Source organism: Engystomops pustulosus, chromosome 1 (genome assembly GCF_040894005.1).
Source record: "Engystomops pustulosus chromosome 1, aEngPut4.maternal, whole genome shotgun sequence".
In the NCBI taxonomy this organism is placed as follows: Eukaryota; Metazoa; Chordata; class Amphibia; order Anura; family Leptodactylidae; genus Engystomops; species Engystomops pustulosus.
Window position 1 is genome coordinate 266,213,186 of NC_092411.1, and position 25,553 is coordinate 266,238,738.

General features: G+C 43.8%; 1 protein-coding gene across 2 annotated transcripts in view; it reads left to right on the plus strand.

Annotated features, from left to right (window-relative positions):
• SLC2A9 (solute carrier family 2 member 9) overlaps positions 1-25,553 on the plus strand; it is a 175,632-nt gene that overhangs the window by 99,317 nt on the left and 50,762 nt on the right. For both annotated transcript variants that reach the window (XM_072126078.1, XM_072126079.1), the window contains exons 11-12: positions 12,563-12,664; positions 14,846-14,921. In XM_072126078.1, the coding sequence (XP_071982179.1) occupies positions 12,563-12,664; positions 14,846-14,921 (178 nt within the window). The remainder of the gene's footprint in view (positions 1-12,562; positions 12,665-14,845; positions 14,922-25,553) is intronic.

Below are 25,553 nucleotides of genomic sequence, written 5' to 3' on the forward strand. Positions count from 1 at the left end.
TGCTCACAATACACATTTTAACACAAGAGCCATTTCAGGACCTTTGAAGGTCCTCCAAAGGTCCTGAAACCACAGATTGAAAGCAGACATAACCCAAGAAGTGATTCTAGTACCATATTTAGAAAGTGATTCCAGACTAGTAGGGGGCTTTAATATTCATACATCCCAGGGCCCATGGCAGATCTAATCTACCCCTGATTGATTTGGTTCGTTTTCAAAACAACAACATATACAAACAAATCACAAACAATAAACAGTTGACAAAATCTTCCACATTTCAAAACTATAAAAGGCAGAGCATACTTACTTTTTTTTCAGTAGGTTAGAGTTCCGATTCCAACGCTAACCCTAATGGGAAAAAATGTAAGAAAACAAAACAAGTTAGGACCTTTCTGTAAAAAAAAATACATCTGTGTTTTGGAGGACCAAATTCCAGGAAGATTAGAGCACCATTGGTTTGTCCGGATAGATCAGCTCATCTCCACTGATCAGCGCATTTATTATTTGGATTCTGTAAAGGTTAGGGGCACAGTTAGGGAAAAATAGTTGTTGTCATGAATAAATAGAACTTTATGACCTCATTGTATTTAGGCTGTTGTGTAGAGATGAGCGAACATGCTCGTCCGAGCTTGATGCTCGGTCGAGCATTAGGGTACTCGAAACTGCTCGTTGCTCGGACGAATACTTCGCCCGCTCGAGAAAATGGCAGCTCCCGCCGTTTTGCTTTTTGGCGGCCAGAAACAGAGCCAATCACAAGCCAGGAGACTCTGCACTCCACCCAGCATGACGTGGTACCCTTACACGTCGATAGCAGTGGTTGGCTGGCCAGATCAGGTGACCCTGGGATAGACTAGCCGCTGCCCGCGCTGCTCGGATCATTCTGTGTCTGGATGCCGCTAGGGAGAGAGCTGCTGCTGGTCAGGAAAAGCGTTAGGGTGTTCTATTAGCTTACTGTTAGGCAGGAGTGATTCTCAAAGAACCCAACAGCCCTTCTTAGGGCTACAATAACGTTCTACTTTTTTTATTTTAATTTGCATCTAGTACCATTTTGTGAGGAATTAGCAGGGGGACTTGCTACCGTTGTGTTTAGCTCTTAGTGGCACACATATCCATAGCAAAGACCGAAGTGGGAAAATTTAGTAGGGGTTGGATTTCAATTAGGCACTAACTCAGTGTCATCTCATCTGGCATAGTAGTGTGCTTTGATACTTGGCTAGAAAATAGCCATAGGAGAATACAAAGAGCTTACTTACGCATACAGTAGCGTTCTATATATTTGATTTCTGGTTGATCTGCTGGTGGCTGTACTTTCTGCAGTGCATGTACTAGCCAATTCTGAGCAATTTGTAGTGAGACTTGCGACCGCTGTGTTCTGCGCTTAGTGACGCACATATCCATAGCAAAGACCGAAGTGGGAAAATTTAGTAGGGGTTGGATTTCAATTAGGCACTAACTCAGTGTCATCTCATCTGGCATAGTAGTGTGCTTTGATACTTGGCTAGAAAATAGCCATAGCAATAGGATAGCATTGTTTGGTTTTAAAAACTCAAAAAAAAACAAAAAACACAAAAAAAAAAAAAAAAAAAAAAAAAAAAACAACAAAAAAAAGTAAAAAAAAAAATAAAGTTATAACTCTCATTTTAAAAATGTTTAACCCGAGGGCTAGGGGTAGAGGACGAGGGCGGGGACGTGGGCGTCCAACTACTGCAGGGGTCAGAGGCCGTGGTCCTGGGCGGGGTGAGACACCACCTGCTGATGAGGGAGCAGGGGAACGCCGCAGAGCTACACTCCCTAGGTTCATGTCTGAAGTTACTGGGACTCGTGGTAGAGCACTGTTGAGGCCAGAACAGTGCGAACAGGTGATGTCGTGGATTGCTGACAATGCTTCGAGCAATTTGTCCACCACCAGTCAGTCTTCCACGCAGTCCACCCATGTCACCGAAATCGCCACTCCTCCAGCTCCTGCACCTCAGCCTCCTCCCCCCCAGTCTGCCCCCTCCCAGGAAAATTTGGCATTTGAACCGGCATACTCTGAGGAACTGTTTTCTGGACCCTTCCCACAGTCACAAACCACTTGTCCGGTTGCTGCTGAGCAATTTTCCGATGCCCAGGTTTTCCAACAGTCACAGTCTGTGGGTGATGATGACCTTCTTGACGTAGTGGAAGTGTGTAAAGAGGTGTCGGACGATGAGGAGACACGGTTGTCAGACAGTGGGGAAGTTGTTGTCAGGGCAGGAAGTCCGAGGGGGGAGCAGACTGAGGGATCGGAGGATGATGAGGTGACAGACCCAAGCTGGGTTGAGAGGCCGGGTGAACACAGTGCTTCTGAGACGGAGGAGAGTCCTCGACCAGAACAGGTTGGAAGAGGCAGTGGTGGGGCCAGACGGAGAGGCAGGGCCAGAGCTGGTGCATCAGCGCCAAATGTGTCAACTAGTGAAGCTCCCGTGGCGAGGGCTTCTGCGGCGAGGGCTAGATCTTCAGAAGTCTGGAGGTTCTTTAAGGAAACACCGGATGACCGACGGACTGTGGTGTGCAACATTTGCCAAACCAGGCTCAGCAGGGGTTCCACCACTACTAGCTTAACTACCACCAGTATGCGCAGGCATATGAATGCTAAACACCCCACTCAGTGGCAACAAGCCCGTTCACCTCCGGCCGTGCACACCACTGCTCCTTCCCCTGTGTCAGCTGCTAGTCAGCCCCCTGCCCAGGACCCTGCCACAAAAACCCCATCGTCGCCTCCACGATCCTCCACAGCATCCACCAGCGTTCAGCTCTCCATACCCCAGACGCTGGAGCGGAAACGCAAATATAGTGCAACCCACCCGCACGCCCAAGCCCTTAATGTGCACATCTCCAGATTGCTTAGCCTGGAGATGCTGCCCTATAGGCTAGTAGAGACCGAGGCCTTTCGCAACCTCATGGCGGCGGCCGCCCCTCGGTATTCGGTCCCCAGCCGCCACTACTTTTCCCGATGTGCCGTCCCAGCCCTGCACCAGCACGTGTCAGACAACATCATCCGTGCCCTGACCAACGCCGTTTCTGACAAGGTCCACCTGACCACGGACACGTGGACGAGTGCTGCCGGGCAGGGCCACTATATATCGCTGACGGCACATTGGGTTAACTTGGTGGAGGCTGGGACCGAGTCTGACACTGGGGCTGCTCATATACTGCCGACGCCGAGGATTGCGGGGCCTACCTCGGTCCAGGTGTTTCAGGCCTACTATGCCTCCTCCTCCTCCCACCCCTCCTCCACCTCCTCCTCCGAACTACCATCCGTGGGCACGGCGCCATCAGTCGGTAGCTCTAGGCACAGCAGCAGTGCCGTCGCTAAGCGACAGCAGGCGGTGCTCAAACTGCTGAGCCTAGGCGACAAAAGGCACACCGCCCAAGAGCTATTACAGGGCATCACGGCGCAGACTGATCTGTGGCTGGCACCGCTGAACCTCAAGCCGGGAATGTTTGTGTGTGACAACGGCCGTAACCTGGTGGCGGCTCTGCAACTCGGCAGACTGACACATGTGCCATGCCTGGCCCATGTGTTAAATCTGATAGTTCAGCGTTTCCTCAAGACATACCCCAATCTGTCTGATTTGCTCACGAAGGTGCGCCGCATCTGTGCGCATTTCAGGAAGTCCAGCCCAGATGCTGCCACTCTCAGGGCAGCGCAGCGCCGCCTCCAACTGCCCGCTCACCGACTGTTGTGCGACGTGCCCACGAGGTGGAATTCAACACTGACCATGTTATCCAGAGTTTACCAGCAGCGCAGAGCGATTGTAGACTGCCAGATGTCAACTTCCACCAGAACTGGTAGTCAGGTCAGTCAGCTTCCTCAAGTCTACAATGAGGAGTGGACGTGGATGTCTGATATCTGTCAGGTGCTGAGTAACTTTGAGGAGTCAACACAGATGGTCAGTGGCGATGCCGCCATCATCAGCCTCACCATCCCGCTGCTTGGCCTGTTGAAAAACTCTCTGGTCAGCATGAAGTCGGAAGCTTTGCGCTCGTCACAAGAGACAGGGGAAGAATATTCCCTTGTTGATAGCCAAAGCACCCTCAGGTCTGTTTCTCAGCGCATATCGGAGGAGGTGGAGGTGGAGGAGGATGAGGAGGAAGAGGAGGAGAATGTTGGTGAGACACAAGAGGGGACCATTGTTGAGTCCTTTACTGTTCAGCGTGTATGGGCAGAAGAAGAGGAGTTGGAGGAGTTGGAGGAGGAGGAAATGGACAGTCAGGCCAGTGAGGGGAGTGAATTCTTACGCGTTGGTACTCTGGCGCATATGGCAGATTTCATGCTAGGCTGCCTATCCCGTGACCCTCGCGTTCAAAGAATTTATTCCAGCACCGATTACTGGGTGTTCACTCTCCTGGACCCACGGTACAAGCAAAATCTTTCCACTCTCATCCCTGCAGAGGAAAGGAGTGTGAGAATGCATGAATACCAGCAGGCCCTGGTGCACAAGCTGAAACAGTATTTCCCTTCTGACAGCGCTAGCGGCAGAGTGCGTAGTTCTGCGGGACAAGTAGCGAGGGAGAGTAGGCGAGCAGGCAGCTTGTCCAGCACTGGCAAGGGTACGCTTTACAAGGCTTTTGCCAGCTTTATGTCACCCCAGCAAGACACTGTCACCTGTCCCCAGTCTCGGCAGAGTAGGGCTGATCTTTACAGAAAGATGGTGAGGGAGTACGTAGCTGACCATACCATCGTCCTAAATGATCACACAGCTCCCTACAACTACTGGGTTTCAAAGCTGGACATGTGGCACGAACTGGCGCTGTACGCCTTGGAGGTTCTTGCCTGCCCTGCCGCTAGCGTCTTGTCCGAGCGGGTTTTCAGTGCAGCTGGTGGCATCATCACCGATAAGCGTACACGCCTGTCGACTGACAGCGCTGACAGGCTGACGCTTATTAAAATGAATAAAGGCTGGATTTCTCAGAATTTCCAATCTCCACCAGGTGAAGGAAGCTCAACCTGAATAATTGATCCACTCCTCCTCCTCCTCATTTTCCTCCTTCTCCTCCTCTTTGTACAGTAAAGCAGAGGAAAATGGCTATTTTTTGACAGGGCCCACTGGCTCTTGCTATAGTACTTCATGCATTTAATTTTTCTGGAGGGCCACCTACCCGGTCCTCTGTTTGAAACAATTTTTGTGAGTGCCACATACAGGCACTCAATCTATTCCATTTTACTGCAGGGCCACCTACCTGCTCCTCTGGTTTGAAACATTTTTGGGACTGCCACATACAGGCACTCAATCTATTCCATTTTACTGGAGGGCCACCTACCTGCTCCTCTGGTTTGAAAAATTTTTGGGACTGCCACATACAGGCACTCAATCTATTCCATTTTACTGCAGGGCCACCTACCTGCTCCTCTGGTTTGAAACATTTTTGGGACTGCCACATACAGGCACTCAATCTATTCCATTTTACTGCAGGGCCACCTACCTGCTCCTCTGGTTTGAAAAATTTTTGGGACTGCCACATACAGGCACTCAATCTATTCCATTTTACTGCAGGGCCACCTACCTGCTCCTCTGGTTTGAAACATTTTTGGGACTGCCACATACAGGCACTCAATCTATTCCATTTTACTGGAGGGCCACCTACCTGCTCCTCTGGTTTGAAAAATTTTTGGGACTGCCACATACAGGCACTCAATCTATTCCATTTTACTGCAGGGCCACCTACCTGCTCCTCTGGTTTGAAACATTTTTGGGACTGCCACATACAGGCACTCAATCTATTCCATTTTACTGCAGGGCCACCTACCTGCTCCTCTGGTTTGAAACATTTTTGGGACTGCCACATACAGGCACTCAATCTATTCCATTTTACTGCAGGGCCACCTACCTGCTCCTCTGGTTTGAAACATTTTTGGGACTGCCACATACAGGCACTCAATCTATTCCATTTTACTGGAGGGCCACCTACCTGCTCCTCTGGTTTGAAAAATTTTTGGGACTGCCACATACAGGCACTCAATCTATTCCATTTTACTGCAGGGCCACCTACCTGCTCCTCTGGTTTGAAACATTTTTGGGACTGCCACATACAGGCACTCAATCTATTCCATTTTACTGGAGGGCCACCTACCTGCTCCTCTGGTTTGAAAAATTTTTGGGACTGCCACATACAGGCACTATCCAAATTAAATTGTCTCCATAGCAGCCTCCACACGTTGTCTCCATTGCTACCTCCAAAAGTCGTCCATATAGCTGCCTCCATACATCGTCCCTTTATCAAACGAGGTGTGTCAGGCAGAAATTTGGGTTGTTTTCATGGATTACACATCAAAGTTGTTAACTTTGTCGCCACCCTGCTGTGTTATCCACAAAATATACTGGCAAACTTTTACCATTTAGGGATATTATTTCAGCGCTTCTTGCGCATCTGTTTACATTCCCCTCACCCGCCATATCCTAAACTTATAAGAACGCTACTACACTTGATCTTATACAAAAGGTTCTTAGAAGTGCTGTTTGGGGAGTAGCCTAGAGACAGGGGCTTGAATTGGCGAAAGCTCGCCTGGCAGCGGAGCGCCAGCTCCATGCGCATCATGCGCTTCTTGCGCATCTGTTTACATTCCCCTCACCCGCCATATCCCAAACTTATAAGAACGCTACTACACTTAACTTGGTGCAGGCTGGGACCGAGTCTGACCCTGGGGCTGGTCATATACTGCCGACGCAGAGAATTGCGGGGCCTACCTCGGTCCAGGTCTCAAAGGCCTACTATACCTCCTCCCACCCCTCCTCCACCTCCTCCTCCTCCGAATTACCATCCGTGGGCATGGCGCCATCAGTCGGTAGCTCTAGGCACAGCAGCAGTGCCGTCGCTAAGCGACAGCAGGCGGTGCTGAAACTGCTGAGCCTAGGCGATAAAAGGCACACCGCCCAAGAGCTATTACAGGGCATTCCACATCAAAGTTGTTAACTTTGTCGCCACCCTGCTGTGTAATCCACAAAATATACTTGCAAACTTTTACCATTTAGGGATATTATTTCAGCGCTTCTTGCGCATCTGTTTACATTCCCCTCACCCGCCATATCCTAAACTTATAAGAACGCTACTACACTTGATCTTATACAAAAGGTTCTTAGAAGTGCTGTTTGGGGAGTAGCCTAGAGACAGGGGCTTGGATTGGCAAAAGCTCGCCTGGCTGCAGAGCGCCAGCTCCATCCCAAGATCCAACTAACATAGTTGCAGCACCTTTAATCTACTACTAGTTCACTGCCTCCATAATAATAATAATAATAATCTTTATTTATATAGCGCCATCATATTCCGTAGCGCTTTACAAATCATAGGAAACAAATACAAATGTATTGTAACAGAGCACAACATTTGTATGGAACAACAGGAGTGAGGTCCCTGCTCGCCAGAGCTTACGGTTTATGAAGATGATGGGGTAACACGAGGTAAAAGAATATTTAACGGTCAAGCCATTCTTCTTAGGGAATAGAACAAAATATAATAAATGGAATTGCTGTCGCTTGAACCACTCAGCCGTCATCTTATATACCAGGTCCAGGGTGAATGGGACTGCAGAGAAGTCTGGTGCCTGTTGGTTGCTGGATAACAGATGGGAGGACGACACAGGACGGGTTAGTAGAAGAGTTAAAACTTCATGCAGTTAATGAGTGTTATAGGCTTGCCTAAAGAAATGGGTTTTAAGAGCACGTTTGAAACTTTGGAGGTTAGGTATTAGTCTGATAGTCCAGGGCAGAGCATTCCATAGAATTGGTGCAGCTCTAGAGAAGTCTTGGAGACGCGAGTGGGAGGTCCGCACTAGGGTAGAGGTTAATCTAAGATCACTGGCGGATCTAAGAGCACGGGTTGGGCGATAGACTGAGATAAGAGAGGAGAGGTAGGGGGGTGCAGCATTATACAGAGCTTTATGGATGAGGGTTATTATTATTTTAAACTGTATTCGAAAGGAGACTGGCAGCCAGTGCAGCGACTGGCATGAACTGTAAGCATACATGGTCCCCTTATCAAACGAGCTGTGTCAGGCAGAATTTTGGGTTGTTTTCATGGCTTCCATGTTAACTTTGTCGCCACCCTGCTGTGTAATCCACAAAATATACTGGCAAACTTTTATCATGTACCGATATTATTTGAGCGCTTCTTGCTCACCTCCTTTGGTTCCTCTCTGACACCCATTGGTTTGAAGCCTGAGTCCAATTAGGGTATGTCGCCATGCCACTCTCTAGCCTGCTGCCGCTGCCTCTGCATGCCGTCCCCTGTAGTGTCAGGGTCAATTATTGGATGTTTTACATGCTATCTAGCTTCATTCTGTCACTCTGTCATGGCCATGCTGTTGCCCATAATTTCGGCATAATGGTGCGATTAAGCAGCCTCAGAGGCATCCATGCATGCTGCCCCTGCTGTTTCCTGTCCATTTCCGTGGTGTTTCCATCCTTTTCTGAGGTTCCCAGGTGTTTGGCCAAGCTTCCCTGTGCAGAGCCTTGGTCCCCTTGAAAAATGCTCGAGTCTCCCATTGACTTCAATGGGGTTCGTTATTCGAGACGAGCACTCGAGCATCGGGAAAAGTTCGTCTCGAATAACGAGTACCCGAGCATTTTAGTGTTCGCTCATCTCTACTGTTGTGTTTGTGGCATTGTGATTGCCCTACAAGTATACAGTATGTCTCACGAATAATAGATTCCTCGTTCATAGATATTCCTGGGCATCATTTGCATTATGAATGCAGAGAACGGAAGACACAATGTTCTTCCATGTTGGTAACATTCGTTTATTTTAATGTAAGTTTAGTCATTCAAAAAAAAGTGCAAACAATGCAGGAAAACTAAATAATAATGCCACCAAACTTTCAAAAACTTTAAGGAGGACCTTTTGTCCTTTTTCTCTAGAAGCTTCTGGGAGAGTTAGAGATCTTTTTTTGCTATATATTTCTGTGTATATTTTTATATCTATAATTTTAGTGATTTAAAGGAACAACTAAATGCAAAACAAATGAACTATAATAATTGACAAAGCTTTACAAACTTTACATTTATATAAAACTTTTTTTTTACATTTATTTAAAACTTAAAGGGAACCTGTCATCAGGAAGGTCATTTTTACATGGTGACTGGTTTCAATAGCCTGTGGAATGTTGAATCAAAAAATGCCTGTGTCGTTCATCTAAATAATCACACTGCTTGTTAATAATTTCTTTTACATGGCTCTGCATGTGGTGAGTCACAGGGGAGGGGAGTAGGGGAAGGGGGGCGTTGTTTAAACAAGAGCTGCTTACAGTGGTGAGAAGAGAGCCCCCCTCTTGAGGGGGTTGAGGGGTCTGGGACAGATAGAGGGATGAGGCGAGTGGAGAAGATGAGGCATTGAGGAGTAGTTGGCTGAAAACATTTAATTTGCACCCCCTTCCCCGGGACTCATCACACACTGCTGGCAGGGAGCCAAGTATTGTTAAAAATTGAAAATCTGTGAAATTATTCAGAGCCACAACAAAAGCAAAAGCATTTTTGAAATCAACATGCCAGAGGCTATCAGAACCTGTCATGTAAAAATGATCCTCCTCATGACAGGTTCCCTTTAAGGAAAGACTGACATCATTTTTCTCCTTTAGAATTTTAACAGGAAGTTTTAGTTTTTTTTCCTTGTTATAAATTGCTGCATATATTTCTTCCTAGGTAATAAAATACTTGCAAAAATAATAATACTTAACTATAAGTGACAATAAAATAAATAAGCTTTTTTTCCCATTTTCCTGCGATCCTCTATTTGTGTGCCACGTTATGTCCTTTCACTTCACTCTCTGAATCTCCTTTGTTTTGTGTACATAGATTATGCTTTTTTTTTTACCACAACTTAAATGTAATATTTTACCATGAGTCTAGATTATTGGCCCTTTGGAGTGAAAGGTCCTTTGTCAAAGTGGACACTTTGGGGGTCATTTACTAATGGCCCGATTTGTGTTTTCCCGACGTGTTAATCGAATATTTCTGATTTGCACTGATTTTCCCTGTATTGCCCCGGGTTTTTGGCGCACGCGATCGGATTGTGGCACATCGGCGCCGGCATGCACGCGACGGAAATCGGGGGGGGCGTGGCCGAACGATAACCCAACGGATTCGGAGAAACCGCCGCATTTAAAAAAAAAAAAAAAGTGTCGCGGGACACGCGCTTCTTACCTTCATCCAGGATGGCTCGGTGAACTCCGGTGCGTTCCGATGCTCTTCAGCGCAGCAGCGACACCTGGTGGACGTAGGAGGAACTGCTTTAGTGAATCGTCGGGAGACCCGAATCCACCGCAGAGAACGCGCCGCTGGATCGCGAATGGACCGGGTAAGTAAATCTGCCCCTTTGGGTCACCCAGGTGCAAATGTTTCATTTCCCCACACAGCGCCATCTCAGGTTAAATGAAGCATTGCAACTCAAGCTGCATAATTCATGGACATGTGAGAAATGCTGCTTATCTAAAAAGGTACATACTGTGAATGGCTGTGAAGCTTCTATTTTTGTTGTTGAATTAATCGGTCCTAAGCTTTGCCATGTGACCAGCAATGAGATCTTATTTTGGACAGGAAGTCACTTTCTCTATCCATCTTGCTTTTGGACCTGTGACTCGCCGTGCCAGATTTTGCAATGATGGAAGTCTCCAGACTCCGAGGACCAAGATCCTAATTATGTATGCCTTGTATGTGTTACACTGGTCTGAAAGTAATTTTCATTCTATTAAACACATTTCTCCAGTAATTTCCCTTTCTGCAGTTCTCTCGCACACTGCCAATGACTTCATTCACACCTCAGTCATTTGTTACAAACACAAGATCTCAGATTGTTGTTCTCTTCTTGAAAGAATTTATTTAATTGAACAACCTGTTGTTTGATCTGCACCGATGTGTTCTATCTTTGGCTGCACTTATAGCCATTAGGAGCGGATTAAGACTGCCATGGTCCCTGGGCTTTTCAGGACCTTTCAGGGTCCTACAAAGATCCTGAAACTACAAACAGAAGGGTCACATCCTCCATCCCCCAAAAAGCTTAATCCAGCACCATAGGTAGGAAGTGATTACAGCACCTACAAGTCTGGAATCACTTCCTACCTATGTTGTTAGATTAAGCTTTTTGGGGGATGGAGGATGTCTGCTTTCAATCTGCGGTTTCAGGACCTTTGGAGGAACCTGAAAGGTCCTGAAAAGGCTGTTGTGTACATGTGTATTAAAAGCAGAAACAGATGCAGGAGGATTTCATGGGTGAAGGTTCTTCTCAGTATAAAACTCGGTGGGTGGGTTGGATAGCCATGGCCCCTTGAAGGTTTGGGCCCCCGGCTACTGCTCAAGGTCGTAGAGTGGATGAAGAATAGGTTAAGTATCAGGTTGTGCAGATGTGTCCATCTTTACCGTCTCCTTGGCATCTTGTTATAAAGGGGTCAAGATGACTTCATGATGATATTAATCTTTATTGACTTTGTTGGGAACAATATGTGGTCAACCAATGGTAATGATTAGTCAAGTGTTTGTGGAAAGGCAATGAAGGAAAATCTGTACTGATGGAAGGTGTCTGAGTAGCAGTTACACCCCAGTCCTGGTGATTCATCAGTATTGTAAGCCGCTACTTGTAACTCTGGCACCGGGACTGGGGTCCAACTTGCACAGAACTTTAAGTCATGCTCTACTAAGGTATACAATATACAGTAGAGGTTTTCAAGTTTGTATAGTCTTTGGAAAAAGACATTTTAAAAAATTTCTTTTAGTCCCATTGTGTTCAAGGTTCACTAAGAAAGAAGCCATGGAACCCTTGTATATACCATAGTAAGAGGCCACTATGAATATGAAATAGAAAACCTACTCACCTCTCTAGAGGGGCCACCTGCTTATATGGCGGTGACTGTCCAGCCTCTTGGGCTTCCATATGACAGGAAGTGATTATGTCTCATACACTGTTCTGAGCCAATTGGTGGCCTTAGAAGTTATGTCTGAATTAAAGGAGTAGGCCACTCTTTTACATAAGTTGCCCATGAGCCTTTACTGCCTTAATAATAATATCTGAATGTTCATCAAGTAATTCAGCTTTCCTGCTGCTTACTTTAGTGCTGTCTGCGGACACTTTTGTTACATGTCTGAACAGGATGAATAGGAGGGGCTGCAGCAGGAGAGTTATGTCTCATCCTGCGCTCCACCCTCCCCTCTCCCTGAGTTTTTCAGAGAGATGGACAGTGAGAGAGACACAAGGTGGGTGGAGCCATTAGGGCGGACTGAAAGAATCAGAGAAAGGAAGCTGTATATATGCAGAGGGCAGCATGGTGAGAGCAGGGAAAAGATGAAGCTCTCACAGGAGTCGAAGACGCAGGTACATGTACATGCAGAGACATGTCTAATGGAAAAGGTTTATTGAAGTGGCTAACCCTTTAAATCCACCGATCACTGAGGCCAATAATTGGGTCTGTTGACTAGAAAGATACTGCTTAGACTAGAGGAACATATTTATATTTTTGTACAAAAGGAATTTTTCACCATGTCGGAAGACTCCTTTAATGTGATCACATGTTAGTATTACGACTAACATCAATATTTTCTGTTCTGTACCTATCCAGGGAATGACGATTGAAAAACTTGGAAGAAGGGTTCTTCTCATTGGTGGCTTCACCTTGATGACAGTGTTTTTCGGAATTCTGACAGTATCATTGACTTTTCAAGTAAGAATCTTTTAAATATTAGCATAGTTGTGTTAGAAAATGCCATATTAGGGTTCTTTCTCATCATTTCCTTCAAACTTTGTATATTTGTATATAACATTTGGATAGGCTAAGACTTTTACAGTACAGGAAAGAGCAATAAAATGTAACATTTTTGATTTTCTGACCTGAAGCTCTGCACAGGGTACAACTCAACATAGTAATCAATCCAATTTTAGGGCTCGCTAAGATTTTCCCCTCTTTCCAATGCATGCTATACACTTTGTGCAGATGTATGGTAAGTGTTCACATTTACAATTTGATGTGGATTTTGTACCTTTAAAGGGGTATTCCAGGAATCAGCATAATATGTAATTAGTTATTTAAAATTTTGCTCCGCTTAGCAGGAAAATCTTTAGACACACACTGTAATGGAGAATTGATATGCTATTGGCCCTTTAATCAGTCCGTTGATTTCCTCTGTGCTGAACAGACACAGGACAGAATATAGCCAATGGTCACATGTCCACATCACATGTCCTGCAACTGCCTGGGAAGGTCATGTGATCACCACTGTGTTTGGCTGTAGTTGGTTAGTTGCAGTGCATCCAGTATGGCCAGTGTTGTGGTGAGACGTCATCTCAGTGAGGTAATGTGCAGTGATGGAAGTTACACATCATTACTATGAGTAGGACAGTCTGTTACATCATCACTAGGAGCAGAGCACAAGAGGGTGGAGGAGTTGCCGAGAACTAAAGAATCATGGGACTTGTAGTTTCCAGTGGCAGTCATCTTGGTGATAACTCCACCTACTTTAGAAAGTCTATAACATTTTGTGAATCATAAAATTAAACAATTTTAGCTCCATTTGTAACTAATGACATTGAGTTTTGTTATATTCATTCATTTATAGAATTATGGGTTTTTGACATTTTGTTGATATTCTATCATCATGCTGCTGAAATATGGGTGTCAGCATCAGATTTCTCCAATGCCTCCATTTTTGTAGACCCCACATATTTATACTGCTCCTTTTTGTGCACTTACTCTTCCCCATTTCCCCGAGGCAGCTCTCTTGTTCTGTTTTGCGGTGCTGCTACGCTCAGCTTTGTGACCGGCAAGTGTGATGACATCATCCTCTTGCGTCTGCCACACACACAGCATCGGCACGGGCTGAATGGTGGTGCAGGGAGCCAACAACTTCCTGGGGGTCATTTATTATAGTTAGTTCTCTTTGTGCTCGATTCTTCTTTTGTTTCCTGTTTTTATTTTTTGTCTAATTTAGACCGCTAAATTACTGTCAATTCACTTTACTGTTCATTTTTGGTGCCCTTTTTTTGTGCCTTTCCCTCCATCCAAGAAAGAAACTTGCTAATGCCAAGGATTTTCTGGCATAGTTTTTTTTGGCACAATTCAGCCCATATGAGCCAAAAAAGGCACAAATCAAACAAACACATCTGCCCTTCTTAGATAAACAAGGCAAACCTGAGGTAGCAAACAATGGGGGTAATTTACTAAGGGTCCGAATTGCGTGTTTCCATCAGGTTACCCGATTATTACCGATTTGCGCCAATTTTCCCTGAATTGCCCTGGGTTTTTGGCGCATGCGATCGGATTGTGTTGCATCCGCGCCGGTATGCGTGACCGTGGGAAAACCCGATGGATTCGGAAAAACTGCGGAATTTTTTTAAAAAAAAGTGTCGCTTACCTGCACCCAGGATAGGATAGTGAACTTCCGTGAACTCCAGCGGACTTCAGCGCAGCAACGACACCTGGTGGACATAGGGCGCACTACCTTAGTGAATCCCGGCCGGGCCCGAATCAGCGTCGGAGTACCCGCCGCTGGATCGCGACAAGACCGGGTAAGTAAATGTGCCCCAATGTTTCTAATATTAAAGAATTTAAGGAATAGGCGTAAAAATGACACAAATCTACTGCTTATTACACAACCCTTGAAATGCATGAGATTTTCAGGATCTCATATTCACATATTTTCTTCAAAAAGCCTAACTTTTGGTACTATACCAGAATGCTTTGAGTTATATATTTAAAGTACATATCAAATAAAAATTTCTAAATTATCACAATTCCCAATACTAAATTATCTCTAAATTAGTTCTTGTTATCTGGAACAGTATTTTATTATCATTTTATGTTCTTTTGTGTTATTATCTAATCAGATATCATTCTCTCTATTCATAGGACCGAGCACCGTGGGTCCCGTACATTAGCATTGTCTGTATTCTGGGTGTAATTGCATCATTTTGCATCGGACCAGGTAAGACATTTCTGCTGGTAGCAGCGTATTATTTATCACGTGAAGCCTGACAGCTCGCCGCTTCTGCCATGTGTCTCTTTGACAGCATTTAATTTTTTGCCGAGCTGAAAAAAAAAAAAAAAGAAAGAAACCAAAGCTTCGCTAATGTCATTCAATTTTGTTGCTGGAAATTCAGCAGATATTTTAATTAAGATAATTAGATGAATCAAGATGTGTTCACAGAGTGCTTAGGAAAGAAAGGGAGTTAATTTAATTGGCAATAAGCATATAATAGAATAATGCAGAAAATACGCTCCGCAGAATACTAAATTAAAATTCCGTATTGGCTCCTTATTTGTTACTTTCGTATCTAAATGTGATATTCTTGTTAAAGGGGCTGATTGATAAAGACAATCCCTTTATGGTACATGGACTTCATCATGGGGATTATACATTCAGAGCTAAATGGGAAGCTGTTGGGGGATTAGACCTGTTCATATGAACATCTTGGCCATTCATAAAAATAACCAGCATGTAATCTTATATTTCACCAGCAGAGGCTGCTGCAGTAATAATAGGGCAGATTTACTTACCCGGCCCATTCGCGATCCAACGGCGCGTTCTCTGCAGTGGATTCGGGTCCGGCCGGGATTAACTAAGGCAGTTCCTCCAACGTCCACCAGGTGGCGCTGCTGCGCTGAAGAGCATCGGAACGCACTAAAGTACACCGAGCCGGGCTGAGTGAAGGTAAGTGCAAGCTCCGCGACACTTTTTGTATTTTAAATGTGGCGGTTTTTCCGAATCCGTCGGGTTTTCGTTCAGCCGCACCCCCTGATTTCCGTCACGTGCATGTCAGTGCCGATGCGCCACAATCCGATCGCGTGCGCCAAAATCCCGGGGCAATACAGGGAAAATCGCTGCAAATCGGAAATATTTGGGTAACAGGTCGGGAAAACGCGAATCGGGCCCTTAGTAAATGACCCCCAATGTGTAGTTAACTAGAGGTTCCTCTATCGATCCACTGATTGCCAGATAGGTTCCTTTTAGAGAAAAGGTCAGAGGTATAACTAGACTTTTCTGACCCTAGTTCACTGCCCTTGCAAGTATGTGATGCATAACTCAGGTTATTTTAAAGGAAATCCATCATGATAAACCGGGGACACTTATTCATAGATCCAGGCCCCGTGACTGTGGTGTCTTCTTATATTTCTAACCACCCTTTCATCTCTAAACTCCTGGAACGCTTGGTCTATTCCTTGACTAACCCGCTATCTGTCAGCTAACTCCCTCCTTGACCCCCTACAATCTGGTTTCCGCTCTATGTATTCCACTGAAACTGCCCTTTCTAAAGTCTCCAATGATCTCCTCACTGATTAATCCAACGGTGACTCTTCTCTCCTCATTCTCCTGGGTCTTTCGGCAGCGTTCGATACTGTGGACCACCAGCTCCTCCTCAGGATGCTTCACTCCATTGGCCTAAAGGACACTGCACTCTCTTGGTTTTCTTCCTATCTCTCTGACCTCCTTCTCCTTCTCTGGATCTTTCTCTTCTCATCTTCCTCTCAGTGTCGGGGTTCCTCAGGGCTCAGTCCTAGGTCCTCTTCTCTTCTCCCTCTATACTGCCCCCATTGGACAAACCATCAGCAGATTTGGTTTCCAGTATCATCTTTATGCTGATGACCCCCAGCTATATACCTCAGCACGTAACATCACCCCTGCCTTACTCCAGAACACTAGTGACTGTCTCTGCTGTCTCTAACATCATGTCTGCTCTCTTCTTGAAACTTAATCTTTCTAAGACTGAACTTCTTGTCTTTCCACCATCTACTAACCAAACCACCCTGACCTCTCCATCTCGGTCTGTGGGATCACTATAGCACCGAGGCAGCAGGCCCGCTGTCTTGGGGTTGTGCTGGACTCTGACCTCTCTTGCTCGCTCTTGCTGGATGCATCTCAGAAACATCTCCAGGATCCGACCATTTATGACAATTGAAACTTCTAAAATGCTAATTGTTGCGCTTATTCACTCTAGACTAGACTACTGTAATTGGTCTTCCACTCACTAAACTCTCTCCTCTTCAATCTATTCTTATTGCAGCAGCCAGGCTTGTCTTTCAGGCCAAACGCTACACGGATGCCTCCAGTTTGTGCCAATCACTGCACTGGCTACCTGTCTCCTTCCGTATTCACTTTAAAATAATAACCCTCATCCACAAAGCTCTGAATAATGCTGCACCTCCCTATCTCTCTTCTCTCATCTCAGTCTATCGCCCTTCCCGTGCTCTTCGATCTGCCAGTGACATTAGATTAATCTCTACCTTAAATCGAATCTCTCATGCACGTCTCCAGGACTTCTCCCGAGTCGCTCCAATTCTCTGGAATGCCCTTCCTCAGACTCTCAGACTTATACCCACCTTCCAAAGTTTGCTCTCAGACAATTCTGATAATTCTCCATCTATATTTTAGTAGTAGTAGAGTGATGGTAGGAGGCTCAAATTAATTTGTAATGAGGTAACCCTTGTCTAGTATGTAGATTTTCAGGATATGCAAATCTATGTGTCTCCATGGTACATGCAGTCTTGCTCCCATCCAGCTGTCATCTATGTCGTATGCAAATATGTGTTAGCAAAAGTTATGGGATGTAAAAAAGTGAGTACGACCACAGGAGGTAGACATAATTTGTTTGTAGTCTGTTGCCATGGAGATTTCATGGAAGCTGTTAAGGGGAATGTTTTATTACAGATTAATAGCAAAATTGCATTATTCTCCATTTCATTTTCAATTTATTGGTGCAACAATCAGTGCTATTGTTTACAAAGCCTTTATAATGCTTCTATTACTGCGTTATGGGGTATATATAACATGATTTATCTTTTTGTCTGTGCTACCATTTTCCCTTAATGCTGTAATATAATCCCATAATGTCATGTGTAGATCTTGAGCATGTAAAATAATCCTGTAAGGTTCCATTAAAGCTTTAAATCATACAATTTGTCTTCCAGTACCTGGAAAATCTTAAAGGGAACCTGTCAGTAGATTTGTGCTGCCCAATGAGCAATGGCAGCATCACTTTGAAACACAAGTTTTTGAAAGTCCACAGTGTCTTCCCCCCACCTGGCTCATTTTGACTGACAGGTCTCTTCCTATATGCAAATTAAGGAGAGCTGATCAGGTTTTTAACTTATTGTTTAAATTACATTTTTATGACCAGCATAGTCTTTTTCAGCATTTTTAAAATTACATTCCCACTTGTAGAAACACTATTATTTGTAACAATCCTGCAACTTTCACTCTGATGATCATGATAGACAAGTACTTCCTGCTCTGTAGAGATCACTTTTGACAATATCCTCTGTACACCTCATTATTTACCATTCACAATAGGTAATGATCACAATTTACCACCTCCTGCCTGTAATGCACCCTAGTTAAATTGGTTGGGAGAAACTCCTAAGGGTGTTGTTTAAGGGGTTCCCTGGATTTCCTCCCTTAACGAATAGTTCAGAAGACTAATATATTTGTGATATGCCTTGGCTAGGAACCTTATTGCTCAGACACCTTCCTACTGGGAAAGGTGCCTTATATAACACTGGGATGCTAGGGAATGGCTGGACTGAATTCTAAGGCACACCCACTGCCCTCTAAACAGGAAGTCAGAGCCCCCACTTCAGAAGAGACATGCACCTGGTGCACAGGTCACGGAGCATGCTCAAGACACTATTCCCCAGTTTCTATGGTTCATCATTGAGGAAATCTTTGAATGCTATAAAATGGAACCCAAAGTCAAACGGTTGATCCCTCCCATAAAAAATAAATAAAAAAATAAAATAAAATAAAAACGGATTTGAAAAAATACTCCAAACCTCTTGTTTCCTTTCATTCAAAAATATAGGTAACCTATTCCCCTTAAAATTCTGAATGGAACCTCCTCTCACCTATGGCAATAAGGTTCCAGGGATGGAAGAGTTAAGGCTGTCTATGTTTTCCGGTGATAATGCAGTGGATTAGTCGGAGTCTGACGGGGCTGCTTTATACAGCAGATTAAAATACTGTCTGTGTCATTTTTATCTCCGTGGTTCGGCAGTCATAGAGTAAGATTAGGACAAAGATTAACATATTTTGTGTATAAGGAGCACATAACGGTTGCACATTGAGTACAAGGCTAAGCCGGAGCACGAAACGCGGTGATTGACCATTTATCAGATATACTACATCTTCTGTGTCCCCCTCAGCATAATGGATGGGCTGACCCGAACCCACAATGTTCTGTACCAAACACTGCAAAAGTTCAGGTCCAGCGTTCGGGTTAACCCCTACCAGTAACACCGATCGTGGTGGTCAACACTTTGAAAGCCACACGTGCCAGTGTTCCGGCATTTCCCTGGATTTGCCGCTCCTCTATGACATCACAAGGAAAATAGTGGCAGCATCAATCATGGGTGTTTCCGATGGGGGTGAACTTTCTAGTTTGGGTTAAGCCGAACTCAGCCAACCTAAAACTGAATGGGTTCAGCTGATTTTTAGTGGATATGCTAAAAGCTGATTTTGTATATGGTGTGTCAATCAAAGAGGACATTTCACCGCTAATTATTTTCACGGCTGCTGATTCTGGAATAGAATGTGAGCAAATCTTATCATTTGTGGACCACAACTGTAATGGGTGGAGCCAGGTAGTCTCCCCCGCCCAGGACCACCCATCTCATAGTAGAGCTTGGCTAATATAGTTTCAGGAGAGTTGAGTACCCAATATGCTATATAGTCTTTCCACTGTCGTATGGGTGGTCTATATTGGGGGAGATGTAATAACATAGAACTAGTGCTGCCTACAGTTGGGTGTTTATTCCTTTAGAAAGAGACTTACTAGTTGAAAGTCAAACATAAATGTTGAGGGAGCTTCCTAATTTAAGCTAGCACTGAACAGTTTTCCTTTACCCACCCTGCAAAACTTATTTGCATACTCCTTACCCAGAATCAAGGAACAACATGTATTAAAGGAAACCTACCATGAGGAATCTATAATTGGAAGTAGATCTGATGATAGAGTTATTCTGCCTGCCCCTGCCCTGAAATAACACAAAGGGGCTCATTTACTAAGGGTCGTGCTGCTCACTTTTGTCGGACTGTTCGCCTTTTTCCGGGGATTACATGGCTTGTACAGGTATTTAACAAGTGTTTGCGCTGGGATTGTGTCGCACGTGATCCTTTTTTGGCGCAGCTGTGCTGGCTTCCATGTGGGGCGCGCCATCGGACGATCCAACTGATTCGGATTGACTGCGGGATTTATCTTTCAAATTGTTTTGCAAAAAAGATGGTGAACTCTGTTGGACCTGAGCGGGGAAGCGACACATGCAGGATATCAGGTGCACAATCTTAGTGAATAGCGGCACAGTGCATTATCGTCGGACAATGTACTTTCCGTGAACTCCAGCGGAGGGATAAGTAAATGTGCCCCAAAGACTGTGTTTCTTGGTGCCATGGGGTATAATATTTCACTGTTTGAAGTCTACCTCCGCACGCCTGTTAGAAGAAGGCAGCATTGAAGAGGTGGAGGGAGCAACAGGGAAGGATACAATGGCTACAAGCAGTAACATGGACGAGAGGAGCACGTTCAAGGAAATTTCCATTACTAGATAGGAGAACTTGGGTCCAGAAATAATAAATAAATAATAAAAAGCCACAATGGAATGCAGGGTTTGGGGAGTTATGACATTCCAAAGGATGAATAAATATACATTTTTGCTTAAGAAAAATAAGTCCAAACTCATTTTTCAGTGAACAAAATAATATATGATCCTGTAAGTTTTCTTGGAAGGTTTGTCTTTTATAGAGATCGTATTGTGTCTTTTTCTGTGAACAGATAACATCAGATATTATTATTTAGCCCACGTCGAAATTCTCAGAATTTTAGTCATGCTCATTTATATTCTAGAAGTAGAACTCTCTTGTTTTACTGTTTTCTGCATTCAAGACCTTCACTCTTCTGCACGTCAATTGATTGTTTTTTTTAAATTTTGTAATGTTATTTCTCGGGAAAAAAAACAAAAAAGCAAACAATTTGTCATGTACAGTATCCTGACCATTGAAGCCTCTACTGGTTATTTGATGGATTTGTCATTCCCTGAAGACCACATAGCCAGATAGTTGAGTCATTTATCTCTGGAGGATTTCTTTCATGCTTATTTTTGTATCTACATGAGGTCACGATTTACATTATTATGTGGTATGTTTTATAAAATATACTTTATGGATTATATGATACAGTAAAACATGCAAAGAGCAAGACAGGAGGCTAGAGAACATAAAGAACTACTAGTTCCTTCTGTAATTGGATGGTTTGGGATTTAACCTTGGATAAATCTGGACGTAAAATCCGAAAAGTTGGAGAAACAGTCTGTCTGATTTAGCACAACATCCTATGTGCTGCACCACTGCTCATCATTCTCATAGTTGGTCTTAGGAGATTGTGAGCTGGGCCAGGGTACACCACCGATAAAGGGATGGCCAATGGATTCTTATGGCCATTGTGATTCTGAAAGGGAACCTGTCAGCAGACCTTGATCTAATAACCCACTTCAGAGAGATCTGGATGGTGCCAAGAAAAATGTTAAACTACTTGACAACATGCTGGTTTATTGGGGCATATTTATCAGGGCCTCTGCGCTACGCCAGTGGCGCAGAGGCCCTGAAATAATTGCAAATGCTAGCTTATTGCTAGCTTTTGCGATTATTTGCCGCAATCCGCCACCTTCACGCCAGTGGGGTGTGAAGGGGGGGCGCCGGCCAGGAGTGGGCTTTTTCATACGTGAAAAGTCGCGGAAGCCTCTTGATGTATCGGGTTGCGAACTTGCAGCGGCGGGACTATCACGAGCGCCAGCGTATGATAAATATCCCCCATTGAGTCTATTTCTGCTGACAGGTTCTCTTTAAACACATTTGTATGAATGTATAAATGTGTAATTTAGTAATTTCTGTTGTTATATTATTTAGTTACTTTTTTATTTGTACGTTGTATGCTCTGTACCTATCTGGCCAGTGGTGGGTTAGTTTTTTTTTGGAATTCATACTGTATGATGGCGATTAGTAAGCAATGTATGTTGTGACTGGAAATGTAACTGCACTGTTAGGATTCTTAGGTACTATGCTTGGTTGTGATTGGCTTGACTTCATTTGGTCATGTTTCGCATATGTGCAGATACACTGATAAAATATATATCACAATAAAGGTTATATATACACATATGGCTCCAGTCTTCCTCACGGTACCTGGAGGAGGAACGCGATGTACCCCCTTCAAGGCTGCGCTTGGAATTATGTTATCTTGGAGGTCATACCTCGCAGACACCATCCTGCATAGCTGCAGAATATGAAATATTATATCCACAAGAAAAATTAACTCTTTCTTGCATGACTGTAACTAGAAAATATAATCATATCCATAACAGCACCAGGCACTGATTAAAAAAGTAGCAGCCATGTCTCCTTGTACCAAGAGTATGTGTCCTTAGCATTTCAAATCATAAAATGTAAAACATTTTTTATTATAAGACTTAAAAGGCACCTGTTACATGGAATATGCAGTCTGATATGGAGGTTGATTTTACACCATAGATGTAACGAGAAAATGACAATTAAAAATGTAGTACCTTTCCATAAACTTTGCATAAATCAACATACAGGCAGTCCCCAGGTTATGCACAGGATAGGTTCTGTAGGTTTGTTCTTAAGTTGAATTTGTATGTAAGTCGGAACTGTATATTTTATCATTGTAATCCCAGCCAGAACTTTTTTGGTCTCTGTGACAATTGGATTTTAAAAATGTTGGATTGTCATAAGAACCAGGAGTAACACTAAAGCTTCATTATAGACACCTGTGATATCTGTTATAGCCTATAGTTTATTGTAGCCTAAGGCTAAAGTACAGTAAATTAGCAACTTCTAGAAGTCTGTTTGTAACTAGGGGTCGTCTGTAAGTCTGGTATTCTTAAGTAGGGGACCGCCTGTATTAGTGTTTTTACATGAGGAATTGATTTGTATTTTTAGCAGTTTTCCCTTTTGAGGAATGTACCGGTTGTACTCATTGTACTCATACTCGTTTTCATAGAGCTGGTAGCTGGAGAGTAGCTGCTATATTGTCTCCCGTAGACTGTGCACAGGGAGTAGAGACAGGGAGTATCAGCAAGAACATATAGAATATTGTACAGATATCCAAAAAAATGCAATAAGGCACCACTCCGGTACGTATAGAGGTGATCTTTATTCACCCATGGCAAAATAAGGTGCAACGTTTCAGCTCATCCATAGAGCCATTATCAATATACTTGACAATGGCTCTATGGATGAGCTGAAAAGTTGCACCTTATTTTGCCATGGGTGAATGAAGATCACCTTTATACTTACCGGAGTGCTCATTGCATTTTTTTGGATATCTGACCTTACAAACCGGTGGATGGGGTATGTTGGAGGCGTGCACCCACCATTGGACTTGATCCATTATACTCGCTGTGCTGCTCCACAATCGGACTGTTTGCTAGAATATTGTACAAGTACTGGCTATTCTGATACTGGAGTGCAAAAAATCACTTCGGGTGAGAGAGAACCTCCATATTTTGCTACAGCAGATTCTTTCTTTGCATGTGCCTTTTCTGCAAGACTAAACTCATTTGAACTCCCCTCCTGCGGAGACGTCTATTTTCTCTGATTTTGTGACAGTCAAGTCAACTAGAAGAGATTTCACAGTGATTGTCAGAGTGGAAGTCGAGGAAGAAGCATTTTTATCTAATAAGATATATTATAAAGTTTCTTATATTTACTTGTTTCATCGATATATATGCAAAGCTTGTTAATAAGTCAGGAACCATTTAAAGGGATATCATAACCAGGCTACTCATTGATTGATCTTTTTTTAATCCCCACCCTCTTCCTAACCCGTCTTTTCACACCCCTAATCAGGTGGGGCACAAAATACACGTGATGACGTCAGAATAGAAATATTTTTAGCTAAGTCTCCTCCATTGTAAATGCAGACTTATTAATATTAATATTTCTTGTGCTTCACGAAACGGAACAAACGGACATCCAATAACTAAGGACAAATGGCTACTTCTCATTGAGATGACCCCATCCTTGGCTTTATTGTAGTTGAATCACTTCTGGATAGAGCATTTATCTGTGCCACGAAATCAGGATATAAGAGATCCTCATTCCACCACCAAAGCCAATGATAAGTCGCCCTCTGATCAACACGGATTTAGTGTCAGAGGTGAGAGCACAGCAACATCTCATCCTCTATAATTAGAAATTTATCTAAATCAGAGTAAGGGATGAACAGTGATACTGTAATCCCAGTATCTGTACTGCTCTCTGCAAATCCTACACCTTCAGTAATAGAGCAATGGAAGGAGATAAAGTGTACTATATATTATATAGGGCCATCTTCACCAGGGTAGGTGATGTGTTTTTCGATTTCTGTTTAGCATTTTTGATGAATTTTTGATGATGATTTCCTTTGGACACTAAGCCATAAAAGAGACTAAAGACTAAACATATTTACTATATCACACAATAAGCTCCATAGAGATGGCATTACTGACCCATCATCACATCACTACTGACAATAGATGATGTCACAGCTTATCTCCTCCTCCCTGTACAATGACCTCTATATAGATAACACTGACCCATCATTACATCACTACTGACAATAGATGATGTCACAGCTTATCTCCTCCCCCTCCCTGTACAATGACCTCTATATAGATAACACTGACCCATCATTACATCACTACTGACAATAGATGATGTCACAGCTTATCTCCTCCCCCTCCCTGTACAATGACCTCTATATAGATAACACTGACCCATCATTACATCACTACTGACAATAGATGATGTCACAGCTTATCTCCTCCCACTCCCTGTACAATGACCTCTATATAGATAACACTGACCCATCATTACATCATTACTGACAATAGATGATGTCACAGCTTATCTCCTCGCCCTCCCTGTACAATGACCTCTATATAGATAACACTGACCCATCATCACATCACTACTGACAATAGATGATGTCACAGCTTATCTCCTCCTCCTCCCTGTACAATGACCTCTATATAGATAACACTGACCCATCATCACATCACTACTGACAATAGATGATGTCACAGCTTATCCCCTCCCCCACCCTATATAATGACCTCTATATAGATAACACTGACCCCCACACGTAGATCATCATTTAAAATTCGATTTACTGAAGCTTCAACAAATTTTCTAAAGATTTCATTTGGTTCCAAATCAAATCACTCTGAGACAATTTTGCTTGAATTTCTTGGAAAATGGTAAATAACCCCAGGGGCTGCCAAGGGCCCTGGGCTGTATGGATATTATAGCCCCTAGAAGTCTGGAGTCACTTTCTACATATGGTACTAGCATCAGCTTCTTGGAGAATAGAGGATATGTCCCTTCTGCTTGCTTTCCATCTGAGGTTACAGGACCTTTAGAGAAACTCCAAAGGTCCTGAAATGGCTTTTGTGTATATAAAGAAACAGAAATGCAATGGTTTCATGGGTGAAGACCTTTTTCAATGTAAAATTTGGCTTTTATAATAATCCTTTACTGATAACCACCTCTAGTCCTCACTTAAATTTTTTT